Source organism: Heloderma suspectum, chromosome 10, assembly GCF_057233095.1.
Source record: "Heloderma suspectum isolate Gila_16-S chromosome 10, 16-S_ref, whole genome shotgun sequence".
In the NCBI taxonomy this organism is placed as follows: Eukaryota; Metazoa; Chordata; class Lepidosauria; order Squamata; family Helodermatidae; genus Heloderma; species Heloderma suspectum.
The window spans coordinates 31,263,977-31,279,754 of NC_139467.1; the positions used below are offsets into that span (position 1 = coordinate 31,263,977).

The 15,778-nt window shown below is 45.7% G+C and overlaps 1 protein-coding gene across 2 annotated transcripts in view; it reads right to left on the reverse strand.

Annotated features, from left to right (window-relative positions):
- WDTC1 (WD and tetratricopeptide repeats 1) overlaps positions 1–15,778 on the reverse strand; it is a 44,419-nt gene that overhangs the window by 11,354 nt on the left and 17,287 nt on the right. For both annotated transcript variants that reach the window (XM_084815766.1, XM_084815767.1), the window contains 6 exons: positions 9,503–9,597; positions 8,602–8,717; positions 4,416–4,491; positions 2,426–2,522; positions 1,329–1,502; positions 43–278 (listed from right to left, as the gene is read on the reverse strand). In XM_084815766.1, coding sequence (XP_084671892.1) covers positions 43–278; positions 1,329–1,502; positions 2,426–2,522; positions 4,416–4,491; positions 8,602–8,717; positions 9,503–9,597 — 794 coding nt within the window. The remainder of the gene's footprint in view (positions 1–42; positions 279–1,328; positions 1,503–2,425; positions 2,523–4,415; positions 4,492–8,601; positions 8,718–9,502; positions 9,598–15,778) is intronic.

The window sequence follows — 15,778 nt, forward strand, 5'->3', positions numbered from 1 at the left end:
ACTCGGGGCGGGAGGGGGAGATGCTGTCATGTAGGTCCTCACCGTTATCCGTTTTTGAGAAGAGGGCGGCATTGATGTCCCGGTCCAGGGCATCACAAGCACTGCTATGCGCCTGCTCGGGGAATTTTCCTTTGAAGTCATCCAGACACTCCAGCGCTTCCGCCACATACTTCAGCTCAAAGAGGCAGCGGGCCAGGCGGAAGTGCGCCTTCAGATGGCAGGGGTTCAGGGAGATGGCCCTTAAGCAGTCTCTCAAAGCATCGTAGTGATCCCCATCCCTGCAAAGGGGACACAAACAGATCCTTGCAGCGGACAAAGCTTGGATGTTGATCCTGTCCTCCGTTGCTGCCCCCCAAAAGCACATTTCTGTCCAGATCAACATAGGAAGCTGCCTCGTATGAATTCAGACCATTAGTCCAGATATCTGACTCAGCGTTGTCTGCACCAGGCATGATAAATGGGTGGCCCCCTGGATGTTGTCAGGTTGCAATTCCCATCAGTCCCAGCCAATAGTGAGAGATGGTGGAGCTGCATTCCAGCAACATCTGGAGGGCCACACAGGCCCTAGCCCTGATCTACACCAATCGGCCGTGACCTTCTGGTTCTTTCCAAGCCTGACCTGGAAGAGGCCAGGGGTTGAACCTGGGACTCCTTGCCTGCAAAGCATGTGCTCTGCCACTGAGCCACAAATGGCTCCACGTGTCCCTCAGAACAGAAGCAGCTCTGTTTTCCTTCTAGAACAGCGATAGCCAAGATATACCTGGCCCCAATGTAGGGCGCTACTGCTCGCAGCGGTTCTCCCAACAGGGAAAGTGAGATGTTCTTTTTTGTTCCTGTTGGGAGGGCAGAAATGCCAGAAGGCAAGGGCTAGGGCTGTTGACCCAGACGGAAGCTCATGCAGCTCCTCTGCCTAGAGGACAGCCGAGGAGTGAATCCACAAGCCAGTGGGGAGTCACCTATGGCGATTATCTCCATGTTCCCTGGGATTTAGGAAAGGGTAAGAGCAGGGTGCCCAGCACTGGCTTATTTCTCAGGCCGCCCCGAGACACTTGGCTGCCTGAGGCGCAGGACAAGACGGCGCCCCCCCTTCCACGTACAGAAGCTGGCCGGACCGGCAGCTGAACCTTCCTTTGACAGTGGTGCTGGCACAGTGTTCACCGCCACGCCTGACGGCAGCAGGCTAGCTTGGAGGGTACAGGGCAAGTCATGCGCTACATGCAGCACGTCCTCCACTGCCGCTCCCCAGCCACCCGCATCTGTTGCCCGAGGCGGCAGGCCTGGTGCTGCTGGCGTTGCCAGCCTCCCACAAAAAGGTCCCGTTTGCTCACCACTTGCGCTTCATGTAGGCCGCTGCTCTGTTTCCGAACAGCATGGCATTGCTGGGGGCTTTCTGGACAGCTTTGCTGTAGAGCTGAATGGCTTGAGTCCACTGCTGACAAGCAAAGGCCTCGTTGGCCCGCAGCTTGATTTTCTCCAGGTAGGGAGGCAGCTCCACCTGTGGACTGCAAAGACCGGGAAAGATGGAACAAGGCAGAGAGAGCCCCAGGCGGGGAACCCCCGCCCCACCTCCATTTTATCATACCCTGCTATACAGCTAGGTTTGCCGAATTAAAATCGGAACAAGAAAGGCACAACGCAGATAGAGTATGTTGGTGTAAGGCAACCTTCCCCAACTTGGTGCCCTCCAGATGTGTTGGACTGCAGCTCCTGTCACCCCCAGCCAACATTACACTGTGGCGTAATGGGGGGAGGGAATCTTTTCTGGTCCCCAGCAGTTGGTCATATTGTTCCAGTTCTTCTCTCTCTCTCTCTCTCTCTCTCTCGGCAAAAGGATGCCAGAGCAAGAGCCCCTTTCTGCCTGGAAACTCTTCTCCCCTTGGTCCAGGTAAGGACCAGTTGTGACAATTCAGTGGCAAGGCAAAAGATACCCAGCACTCAGCAGCACTCCCTTCCTCGCTATTTATTCACACAGCCTATGGCAAAACCCGAACACAGACTGCAGATTGTATGACTAAACCCTGATGGGCGTCAGATTAAAATTAAGCCTCAGTTGCTTTTCAGTGCCTTGAGCACGGTACAGATAAGGCCACTCTTTTCAAAGGAGAGACGTGTTCCTATCGCAGCTAAAGTGGGAGCAGTGGTGCATGTGCATGATGCATACCCAGGAAGCCCAGCTCCTCCACCTCCACCTCCTGCAGGACAGCAAGGAGAACAAAACTGCTACTTGGGGCAGTGGCTACGGTTTCCAGCAATAGGTGCAGTTCCTAGCTAAGCTAGCTCTTGCTCTCAATCTCTGCAAGTAAAGCTCCATAACGTTCTGGGCACCGTTTGGGCTAAAAACGCAGAAAACCCTGTCCCCAACACCTCCTCCTCCTCACAGAGGCACAGAGTGGATGTTGTTAGTAAGACAAGGAGGTCACCTTACCTCATGTGCGCTCGCCCTTCAGACAGCCTGAACCCGTTGCTGTGGAGGTGGATGCCATTCGACACGCCGTTGGTCGAGGTCTTCCCATTCTGCACCTCTGAGGGTCATAAAGTTAAAAAGACATGTGCAAGCAGCAAATAAAGAGGCATCCTGTGTGCACTTGGCCTTTCAATTCCATGGACTTACCGACCTGGAAAGAGACCAGATGTAACAGCACCATGTGCTGACTCCCCACACGTGTGCACACCCTCACTAACAACAGAATTCATGTAGCACTTTGCATTCCCCATCTCTATAGTCCCTACAAGAGTCCCAGTAAGGCAAATTATTGCTCCCTTGTTGCAGATGTGATGCTGACTGTGGGTAGCCTGCTGGAGGCTGCTTAGCACGTTTATTACAGGGGCAAGATTTTAAGTAGCACTCCCTGGTTCACAACTCACTCCCTTTAACCATGAATTCACTGAGTCAACTGGATCTCACTGCCCACAATATATTCTGTGCATATACTGTGCAAGGTTGCATCCCCCCACCCCCAAAATATAGGTTGTTCCAGTAGACCTAGATGCGTGCAGTGCTGTGGCCTACAGTATGCAAGGGGAATCCCAGATGCTTCAGATATTTTGGACGACAACTCCCAGAATTCCTTTCCATTGGCCATGCTGGCTGGGGCTGATGGGAGTCGAAGTCCAAAACACATGGAAGGCACCAGGTTGTGGAAGGCTGGGCAAACCTAACCAGCAATTGTAACTGGCCTTTTCCAATTCACCACACGTGTTTTGGGTGAAATGCAGGTATGGGGAAACAGCGCCCCCAAGTGGCACGTCCTAGCTACTACTCGTTCTTAAGCACGGTGAAAAGTTTAAGGGCATATGCACGGCTACACTAAACAAAACTACTGAACAATGAACTAGCGGTTTTGTACCAATGTAACTGTGATGGCTTCTCCCAAGTAATCCTAGGACTCACAATTCAGCAAGTGTGCTGAAAATGCTGTTACAGATCCCCAACTCCAAAAAACCACCGCAGTTCCCCATGGAAGAAGCGTTACTGTTAAACTAGTTTAAGTTGATGCTTGATATTATTTTAACTCTAGCATTACGCTTAAGACTCCACTTCCCCTCTACTCCAAATGGGAGAGAAACCCTGAACGGAGAGATAGGCATCCCGAGCTGAAAGCAATATGAAGCCACCAATATTGCTTACAAATGGAAGCAGCCCTGAGAAAGGACAGGCCTCACAGTATTGTTCTGTTATCTGTATTGATCATTCAAAGCCAATTAGTTTTGCTTTATATGCTTCTCTCAGCCCTTTCCCTCTTAAGCAAATAAGCTTCTATCCATTACAAACACCTGGTTTTATTGCTCTGCAATTAGGCTTTGGACGCTGGGTACTTACAACTCAACCAAAAGGCTGAGTTGTAAGTACTGCTTTGCATTACCCTCTGCCGTGCCATGGCTTTTAACAAAGCCACAGCATGCCATAAATTACCTACCCTGGCAGCCACATCTGAAGTATCAGCTGGAAAGCTGTAGTTATTTTGCATATCTGATTTATGTGTTATTACAAAATGCACGTATGAATGCCATGAATAGGGCTGAAGCCAAAATTGACAACTGATAAATATTCAAAGCAACACGCAGAAAAAAGACATCCCTCTGTGTGTGGGATGTTGCAAAACCTGTTAGGTGATTAAGGACTGACGTGTCTATAGTTTATAGGGAGACACTAAAATTACAGTTGTATGGAATAAAGCACTGTGCAAAGTTGCTGGAACTGGGTTGCTAGTGTCCTCCTCCCCCAGCCACAATTCCGGAGGATTTAAAACAAAAAAATTACAATATTCATTTTGAAATCTATGTCAGACACCATGAGGGCTAGAAACATAGCAGACAATTCCAAAAAAGCCAGAAAGCAGCACACAGAAATACCTTGGGAACTGAAAGCAATGAAGACCCTTCACTTCACTTCAAGATAAGTGTAACACACTTACCTCCTGAAGAGTGGCATTTCTTTGGCAGGAGAAAAGTATATGGCCGCTGCTTATAAGTCAGGTCAAATAAATAAACCTAGAAAACAAATGAAAATGGCAGTTGCAGACTATGCAGCCAAATGATAAGCAAGGAATAAGGCATCCACATGAAAGTACTGGCTTTCTGTTGGTTTAAAAACAACAACACATGTATCTAATAGAAAGCAATCATGCCCTCTGCAGGGTAAAATAAAACATGGGCTCAAGTAGGGGCATTAAAATAAAAAGGTCCCTCCCTGCCCTGAAAGGTGGTGTCTGACTGAGAACTCATAGAATCATAGGATAGTAGGGTTGGAAGGGGCCTACAAGTCCAATCCCCATAGAGTCCACCCTCCTGCTCAATGCAGGAATCCAAGTCAGAGCATCCCTGACAGATGGCTCTCCACCCTTGTCTTGAAGGCCTCCAGTGTGGGAGAGCCCACCACCTCCCGAGGGAATTGGTTCCCAAGCATTGTCGTATTGCTCTAACAGCCTGGAAGTTTTTCCTGATGTTCAGCCGGAATCTGGCTTCCTATAACTTGAGCCCATGATTCTGTGTTCTGCACTCTGGGATGATCAAGAAGAGATCCTGGCCTTCCTCTCTGTGACAACCTTTCAAGTACTTGAAGAGTGCTATCAAATCTCCCCTCAGTCTTCTCTTCTCAAGGCTAAACATGCCCAGTTCTTTCAGTCTCTCTTCATAGGGCTTTGTTTCCAGGCCCCTGATCATCCTCGTTGCCCTCCTCTGAACCCTCTCCAGTTTATCTGCATCCTTCTTAAAATGTGGTGCCCAGAACTGGACACAGTTCTCAAGATGAGGCCTAACCAGTGCTGAATAGAGGAGAACTAGTACTTCATGGGATTTGGAAGCTATACGTCTATTAATGCAAACCAAAATAGCATTTGCCTTTTCTGCAGCCACATCTCATTGTTGGCTCATATTCAGCTTTTGATCTACTGAATACTTATTGATGGCCCCAGAATAAAAACATGGATTTCAGAGCTACACCAAGAGGCTACTTTATCTACATCATGGAACAGATCTCATAAAGTTTTATCAGCTCTTGGAAATCGAAAATCAAGTCATTTGCTTGACCCAGGAAGCAGGTTTGCCTGATCAGGGCAGAGAACAGAAAGACTTCTCAATAAATCCCTAGAACTACATCTGTGAGCGTAACAATGCTTACATGAAATCAGAATGCAGGACACATATGCATGCGCAGGAGTTTAATGATTCCGAGCAGACACCACGGATAATCTTATCCAGTTTCATACAAAAATGCTACAAATATGGGTTGGCAACTTCTCTTCAGCCAAGGATGAGTTGTTCGTTTGCTTTAAAGAGACACACTGAAGACACACTGAACCTGCCACAGGATGCACCAATGTAGACTGTAAGCCCTGTCGACAGGGACTACATAATTTTCATCTTCTTCCACCAACCTGGTGCTGTCCAGCTGTTTTGAACTTCAACTACCATCTCTTCCCAGCCAGCACAGCCAAATCAGGAATGCTGAGAGTTGTGGTCCAAAACATGTGGAGGGTGCCTAGTTGGAGAAGGCTGTTCTTTACAATACCCAACACTTCCCTGGTACCTAAGGAAGTATATCCTTCGCTTCCCAAAGAACAAGTACCTGGGAAGGGTAAGGTTCTAACTTGTTAACCATTTTTCCAGACCATCCAAGATTTTCTGAGTCCTATAAAGGATTCACAACCTTCACGTCAAGTTCCCAAAACACTTTAGTTCAGGCAACTCTCAAGCCCAGAGAGGCCAGAAAAGAGGCACTGAGCACAAACTCTGGTGCTTCTGTCTACAGCACTCTACAGCATGACTGAGAGAGAGGTCCCCATTATTTATTTATTTATTAGATTTATTAGCCACCCATCTGGCCCAGCTACCCAGCCACTCTAGGAGGCGTACAATACAAATAACACAAAATGCAACATAATCAACTGAATAGAACAACATTGCTTTAAAAAACCCTAACCCACCCCAAATGCCCACCTGAACAGCCAAGTTTTCAAAGCCCGGGGGCAGCTCATCACCCCGTGCCCGATCATTAATGACTGCCACATACATCAAATGATCACGTGCGCAAAGGAAACTGCCATCCAAGGTGAGTCTCCCAACATGACCTCGACTACAATAATTTTCAATAGCAGCAGTTCACACATTCAGCTGAACATCCATGAAAAAGGCCATTCCACAGATTATGTAGCAGCAAACCCGGGTTTGGGAATAAGGAAAGGCACCAAATGCAGGGAAAGAAAAGAGACCTCGAGGTGCACAAAATTATGGTTTGCTTTCAGCCCATGCCATTTCAAATGTCATTCTTTTTCTGATGCACACTTAGGCACAACCAGTGCCTCTTTAGTCTCCAAACTGTTGCGAAATAATTCCAGTAGTTTTTTTGAGGTGTTGCTAGCTTTTGAGTTCGCATTATCTAATGGAGCTTTCTTCAACAAATCACTGGGTCCTATCTTCTATCTTCTATATATATAAAAGTCAAAAATTGTGTGTGGGTTTGTGGCTGGCTGCAGGGCTGTCTGTAACGCAGGAAATAAGGGGGAGCTGCCCTGGGTGTTTTCACACTGTAGGGGCCCACTGAGCCTGCCATTTGGGCCCTACAGTGCTGCCGCTTTTACTTCACATTCTCACTTGCCAGAGTGTATGACAGGAGGCACTGGGTTACATTATTACTTTGATTATACTTTCCCTTACTAACAAGTACACCCTCTCAATCATGGTACAGGCCAGGTTTCTGATTTCAGCTACCAGTCATCCTATTGGCCATCTTTCATTCTATTGGTCTCTCTCCCATGCACTCTGACTTCCTTCACCTTGGATTGGCTGGCTGCCGTTTGTTCCCTCCCCTTTACTCGTGGTTTCTTTTCTGACTGTTCAGAGCATTTAGTTTCTCTCCCCTCTTCCTGCAATATCCAGCGAGCAAGCAAGTCAGTGTTAAATATCTTTACCCCTTTCAATGCCAGATGTATCTGTTAGTGGTGTGTGATTAACACTAATGTGAAATGTGGTGCAGTGTGTATTCGCCTGTCTGAGGGGCTGGGATGACACACTGGAGTGGAGACTTAGGGATTTATTCATAAAAGAGTGAAGTGCGGGGAATTGAGGAATTGCAAAATAAAGGGCAAAATAGCAGAGTTTTACGTGTAGCTGAATTGAGGATTTTTCCCAACTCAGCTTCTTTGGCTTTAAGTTTGCAATTCCCTCTTTCATGAATAAAGCCCTAAGTGGCAGAGTTCAATATATAAGGTGGCAGAGGTGACATTTTTTCAGGTTACTGAGCTGAGTGTGTAGCTGGGGTTTGATGTAAAGGATTTGCAAGTTAGCTGGTAGTTGGTAGGCTGGTGCATCACATTGTAGTACGTGACATTGTCATATTATCACTGTCACACAGCACACTGAAGTAGGGAGAAGTTTTGGTGAAACATGGGACATGGAGCAGTGTTTGTTTGGGGGGGCACAGTAGGGTGATGTGAATTTCAGTTTTACATTGCTGTAGGCGGTGTCCATTGGGGGCACATTGTGTGTGAGAGAGAATGGGGTTGGAATAGGATTAGGTTTTTTGTGACATATTTCAAGATTTTGGTGACCATTAAGGCTTACAAAGCATTAAAAAAAAAAACCCTCTGTGTGGATGATGTGCCATAAGCCTGAAACCATTTATAGTGTTAATGCAGTGTTATGATGGGGCTTCATGTCAAACCAACCACTGTGCTGGACTCTAATAAATAAACAAAAAATCTCCTAAATTTTCCTTTTAATCTTTCTTATGGAGCCTTTCCGAGAAGCGTAAACCTACCTTAGTGTGTTTCTAACATATAGTACCTATGACAAAATTACATCCCGGGCAACGCCGGATATATCAGCTAGTTATGTATGAAAGAGAAAGAGAGTGTTCAGAGTACTCCATGTTTCTCAGTTTTGCAATGTTTTCTGCACTGTAGGTGGACTGAAGACCACCCTAATGATGCTGACCCTGACCCACTGGAGTTTTATTTATGAAATAATTTGAGTGACCTTCCATTCCAATTTAAGGTGCCCAATACAACAAAGAATTAAAGTAGGGAAGCATAGCAAATGCCACCACCAAAACTCCTTCCACCACCAGTTTGGAATGGATAATTGACCTAGTATTCTTCTTACCTGCTCCCCTCCCATATTGACCAAGAGTTCTGTACCATCGGGACTGAAGGTGACATACGTAGCTACCAGAACTCTCAGCCGGTTATTGTAGTCGGGTAATTTCACTGGAAGATGCCCTGCAGATGAGAAAGAAATCCAAGCATAGCTCAACAGTACAGCTTGGCAGAACAGATGCTACTTCAGTCTGCTGTTAGCAACAGCTTACCAAGATCTTTTAAAGTAAGAACAGTACCTCAGATTTATGCCGGCCTCTGTGCATCAGCAGTGAAAGAATGGGCTCTGCAACTCAAACTGCAAGCACACTCTACAGCTGATGAGATCCATGTTTGAGGGTGAAAGCCTACTGGATTACCACCCATTGCACAAAAGCCTCTGATCTCAGAGGCTTCCACATATCCTGTGCCCTGCAGGGCTGCCACCAGCAGGGTGGGCGGAGCAACTGAGGTGATGTTCACCTCTCCATCCTTCTTTGCATTTTTTCTCTCTAGACAGCCTCTAAGCCCATCTAGAGGAGCAGCGCTGGGGTGGGGCTGGAGAGACCAAAGAATTCTGCAGATCCCAGCCTCTCCTCCCTTCCTTGCCCACTGGAACACCCCCGAAGTTGCTTTTGTGATCTCGGAAACCAGGCACCATGGTTCTTTCTGCAGCAGCTGTGAAGGAGCAGGAGGAGGGATCAGATCTCAGAGTCCCTCTCCCGAGGTCATAGGAGTGTCTATGGTGTTGAGAGGAAGACTCCAAAATACCCTATGGTACCTGGGACACTCTCCCAGGGACCACAGAATTGCTCTCTTAGCCACCCACCTGAAGTTGCTGATGTGTACTGCACCTCTCACCTTAATGGGCCAGCAAAACTACCAAGCTTTCTGAATATATTAACCAGGCACCAGCTACAAAGTCATACCTGCTACATAGTACTGAGCTGCACCATCTGGGAGAGGTTTCTGTCGATCGCAGAACGTATGGACTCCAGCGGTGGGATTCTGTTTCATGCTTTTTCTAGGCAAGAGAGAGGAAAAGTTTAGTCTTCTCTTCTGTTTGTTTCTTTAAGAAGAAAAATGCCATTTTTCTTGAGAAGACACATTAGAAGGCCAAAGCAGTTATATTAAAAAGGGAACCATACAGAAACCACTGGGGGAATATGTCAGTTTACTGGGACATCCCCTGAAGTCTGTATATTTATTGGTGGGGTTGGGGAGAGGACTGATTGAACAGGAGGCCTCTGAATTAGTTTGTTATATTAATTTCCAGGTGCACAGCCATGTTAGGTCTGTCGCAGCAGAAAATAACAGTCTTGTGGCACCTTAAAAACTTAGCAAATTTATTATGGCATGAGCTTCCAGGGACTCCAAATGCATGAAATGTTATCTTGAGTTACAGGTATTTTAAACTGCATCCCAAGATTTCCAAGCAGTTTACATAAAAACTCATACAATACAATATAAAAACAGTATAAAACAATACTTTAAAAACATTACAACAAAAGCAGTGAAACACAGCAGTGTCATGACTGATTACAAGACAAGGAAAGCCTGAGTGAACAAATGCATTTTTAAGAGGCATTTGAAACTCACCACAGTTTCCAGCTCTGAAACCACATGTGGGGAGAATGTTCCAGGAGGTGAGTGCCACCACCAAGAAGGCCTGCTTATGCGCTGTTACCTGACGATATACTGCTGGTCATGGAATGACCAATAAGGCCTGTTCAGAAGATCTCAGGGATCGATCTGGTGTATGCAGGGGAAGGCTATATACACCTGGCCCCAAGTTCAATTTGGGACCAGGTCACTTTGCGTCTGACCTGGCCCCGAGTTGTTTAGGGCTTTGAATGTCAACAATAAATCCTTGAACATGGCTCGGTAGCTAACAGGCAGCCAGTGCAGGTTTTAATAGGTGTACTATGTGTATAGCTAGGTACTCCAGTGAGCATCCTGGTTGCTGCATTCTGCATTAGCTGCAGCTTCTGAACCAAGTACAAGGGCAGCTCCACACAGAACACACTACAGCAGCCTATATGAAAGACAGAAAGACTAACAACAGAGTATTAAAAAAATATATTAAAGCTAAACGTTTTGGCTTCTGCCCTCATCAGTAGCTGTGCTGTTAAATGGATATCAGGAGTGGCAGTTTGGAATGCCTGGAGATGAAAGTCCCTTAGGAGAAAAAACAGAGGTATGAGTGGTATAATGCCTACAAGTTGACCTCCAGATTAAGGCCATTGAGACTAAGAGTTCTCAGTCTATAGATCCAGAAATTTTCCTTTTTGTCAAGCGTGTTACTGTCTTTTTGTTTGTTCTGTTGGAAGCCACTGTAAATCCAAGAGAAGGTGAGTTGACATGACTTGCAACAGGCTACTCCAATTTTTTTGGTATAATCACAGATTTGTGGTTACAGAATCTTGTTCTTAGGCCCATTGTAGTTTGCCCTACATATTGCATCCTTTTTTTACACTCAATTAAATAAACCACATTAGTAGAAGTGCTAATGATTGCCTAATTCAACAAGGGCGCAATCCTATGGGGATAGTACTCTGAACTTGGAGGTGGCCGACTATCCAATGCATGGTGGACGGAGCACGGAGAGGAGCCTCTCCTCCATGCTCCATCTGCCCTGCATTTGCGGCTAGACAGTCAACTTTAGCTGTCTAGCTATGGATGTTGGAACGGGACGGGGAGCCAAGAGGCCAGAGAGGAAGCATCATAACAACACCTCTGCGGTCTCCTCCCCTCCCCACCCCACCCCACCCCCAGCAACGCCCCCTTTTTCCCTGCTCCACACTGCAGTTACGAGCATGGAGATGGGGACAAACAGCGCTGCCTACGGGGCAGCAGGGGAGGGGGTGGGGAGCGAGGTTTCTGAGAACTGAAAAATACTATGGCTGTCTAGACCCTATCTAGTGGCCATATGATTGCTCTGTATGTTTCACTAGTAACTGTGCTCCTGAAAAGTGGTTTCTTGAAGGCAACTGCAGGTAATGCAACACATTGATTTACAATGGTATGATCTTGGGTTGCAAGTATCTTGTTTTATATATACACATACACACACACACACGTTAGGATGGGTGGGAATTGGAAACAATGAGGTCCAGGGGAAATGAAATGCAGAGAGTAATTATCACTGTACTTTCTGCATTTCATTTCCCCCTGACCTCACAGTTTACAATCACCCCCCAAAACCATAACGAAGGACAACACTTCTTGCATCTGAGGAAGTGGACTACAGTCCACGAAACCATGCCAGCCTTCCCCAACCTGGTGCCTTCCAGACGTATTGGACTACCACTCCCATGGCTGGTTGGGGGATGCTGGGAATTGTAGTCCAATACGTCTGGAGGGCACCAGGTTGGGGAAGGCTGCCTTATGCTACCATGCATTTGTTAGTCTTTAAGGTGCCACAAGACTCTGTCTGTCACATTTGACATCATCGTTTGGTATAAATCAGGAATTCAAACAGTAACCTTGCCACAAAGAGCATGTGTAGTGTAACAAATCATATTAAGGTTTCACAGTTCAAAAACTTTTTAATTTATATATCACTATTGATAAGCATGGGATCCTTGTCTGAAGGAGTTTACAATTGAGATTTCTACAGTGGGGACACTTAGAGGGGGAGCAGAGGGGAGAAAAAAGACAAGTAAATGCAGCTGCACACCAAAACAAAACAACCAACCAAAAAACCCTAAGTTTAGTTCCCATTGGGTATGAGGACATCTAGGTTCTACTACATAAGAACTAAGCACTATAGGGTCACTCCATATGAAATCAATCAATTTAAAATTAAATAGTTGCATGAACATTTTTTAAAAAACAGTTTGTTTATCCGGCCTGAAACTTCATGCGTATACTGTCTATATAGAGTACAATGAAAGAGGGAAATATCAGGCCTGATACTTTCCCCCTGCATAAAAAAAATTAGCTCAGAAACTGCTTTTTTAAAAAAACATAACCATAATTTTCAAGTCAAATTTCAGGTATAAGGTAATAAAATAGGAATAGAATGTATATGAGATGAAATGTAGCTCATTTCAAGAGCTATGTGATTTTTTTTTAACCAAGTCTCTAGCTTAAATAGGCTCTGAGATATTGATGATTGTATGAATGTAAAAATTTCCAAAAATTGATGGGCGCTACTTTGGAAAAATGGTGTATTAGAAAAACTATGGGGGATAAAAATAAATTCATGGTGAACTACCAATACATGTAGGAACATGTGTTCAAAATTTATATATTTTTTAAAAAATGGTCATGCAACCACCACTGGGTGATTTGACATGGAATGACCCTATATAGTTCAGTTGATTTTATTGTATATAACCAAGGGTTCTTACAATTTTGCCACAACAACAACAACAACAACAACAACAACAAAAGAGTGACAATTACGGGGGTGGGGGGGAAGGCTGAACAAGCTACTCAGATCAGTTCTTCATGTGCACAATCTACAGCAACAGTTTTTAGGCCCTTACTCTAATCTTTTTAGCAGCCACTGCAAATACGGCTACTTGATTAGTTACATAAGGATGCATATCTACAAGTAGTCTGCACAACTGCTCAGCCAAAGTTCTATCAGACATTCCTCCCACCAAAGGTGCAAGAAATATTTTGCTAGGACTGGCATACAGTTCACAAAGATATACATGATGAATAATGTCCTCTATTTGTGGACCCCCACATATACAAAGGCGTTGGGATGTTGGAACATTGGTATATCTCCTATCCAGGTATGCCGAAGGCATAGTCCACTAAGCACTATACAACAAGGGTTGGGTATGATTTCATTTCACTGATAAACTGATCTTTTAGCATTCTACTGTGGTCTTTTCATTTATAGCTAAAATATAAACAAGATACATTCCTTTATCTCACATGGTAAAACTGCCCCCACCCAACAAACAGTCTCCTCTATGCATGTGTACACATTAATATATTTGCCACCTTTTCTGTCCACATTGTATAATACAGGAAAACAGACTTTTTTATTTGAAACCATGTGCTGCAATAAAATCACTCAATATTTTAAAAACATGCTACAGGTCTCACTTCTGCTGCAAATGAATACTTTTCTAGAGTCTGCCCCATTGCAGCAACCACATACACCCACTGACAACTAAGACGATTCCTAAGGTTTGGGCAACAGGACCGACTCACATGACCCTTGATGGACTGTCAGTTCAAAGGGCATTGTAGCTACCTCCACAGCAAAGCAGACAGTTGACTGTTCCACCACATAGTTGGAGCAGTTTTACGTGTGGGATGAAGATAGGCGAGTGCAGGAAGACAAACCTCGTCAACTCTACAGTTAATGTTTGCCTTTAAAGGTGCCATAGTGAGAAGACTTTGTTTTTGCTGCAGTTTTTGCTAATTTGCTTGTTTGTTTAAATATTTAAGTGCCGCGTTTCTGGACCAAGTCCACCCAAGCTGGTGAATAAAATATATTACAATAAAAGTTTAAAAAAATTAAATACACACGAAGCCATTAAAATAGTTTAACCAATATAAAACATTCCTAGAGCTACAGCAATAAAATAAATTAAAAGCCTCTGCAACAGGTAGGTTTTGAAAGCCTTTTTAAATGCCACAACCGAGGGAGGCAACCAAACATCCCTTGAGAGGTAGTTCCATGAGGGTGGGCCATGACTGAGCAGCGCTGCCCCTAGGGCCCACCAACCTAAATGATGTTAGAAGTGGGCCAATTAGTAGAGGCTCCGATGCTGAACCTAAAAACGTGGGCAGATGGGCCTTCAAGCAATCTGGCCCCAAACAGTTTAAAGTCCAAAACTAGCACTTTGATTTGGGTCTGGAGACACACCGGTAACCAGTGCAACTGGCACAGAATTCGTGCAGTATCATCTGTCTGGCTCAGACAAATACCTGAGCAGCTGCATTCTAACACCAGCGGAAGTTTCTGGGTTGTCTCCAAAGGCAGGTAGAGTGCATTACGGCAGCATAGTCTGGGTGTAACTAGTGCATGCGTGACCGAGGCTAGATTTCTCTAGGTAGGTTAACAGCTGGCACGCCAGCCTATGCTGGTAAATAGCACTCCTGGCTGCCACCACCACCTGTGCTTCCACAGACAGTGTTGAGTGCAGAAGAACTCCCAAACAATGAACTTCCTCTTTCACGTGGAATGCAGTTCTGTACAGAACCAGTTGCACCCATGTACCCACATCAGCTGGTTGCCCTACGCACAGCACTTCTGCCTTGTCCGGATTAGGCTTCCACCTGTCCACCCTCATACATCCCAAAACCACCTCCAACATACTTGTCCAAGAGTTCCAGCCTCCCTGGTATTTGGAAGTGGAAATCGGAGGCAGAGCTGCATGTCATCAGCATATTGTTGACATCACAGTCCAAACCTCCAGAGAACACCCCACCCTGCAGTGGAAGTTAAAAAGTATGGGGACAAGACTGAATCCTGTGGTATCCCATATGCCACAGGGCAGAGGAGAAATCCCCCAGCACCATCTATGGAGACCGAGCCTCCAGGAAGGGCCAGAGCCACTGCCACAGTGTGTCTCCCAAACCCAACCCAGCCAGGCACCCCAGAAGAATGCTGTGGTCGGTGGTATTGAAAGCAGCCGAGAGGTCCAGGAGAACTAATAGGACTGCGCTCTCCTTAATGTAAGTAATCCACAAAGGTGACCAAGATTGCTTCCGTCCTGAAACTAGACTGGAATGGATTCAAATAACGAGTTTCCTCCAGAACTACCTGAATTTGAGAGGCCACCATCCATTCCAACACCTTGCTCAAAAAGGGAAGATTGAACACTTACATGGTCATTGCCCTTGAAGATTTGTTTTTTCTTCCGAAATGGTTCTCGCTACTGCCTCCTTAAGACTGGCAGGAACTACCCCCTTTCTCAGAGAAGCATCGATTACCTTCGAGGTCATAAATCCAGCCCAGCTCTGCCAGATTCCAACAGCCAGGATGGGCAAGGGTCCAGAGGACATACGGTAGGCCTCAATGCTCCAAGCGGTTTGCCCACATTCTCAGGTTGTACAAGATGAAAATATCCATTAACAGGGCCAGGCTTGGTCCTGGGTGCATCCATCTCTGACTGTTAAAACATAACTCCCCCTGTAGAATTTGAATTTGCTACCTCCTCTATAGACTGTGTGAACTGGCACTTAAGTCTCTTTCTTCTGGATTTCATCATTATTGCCCCTTCCTCTTGAAA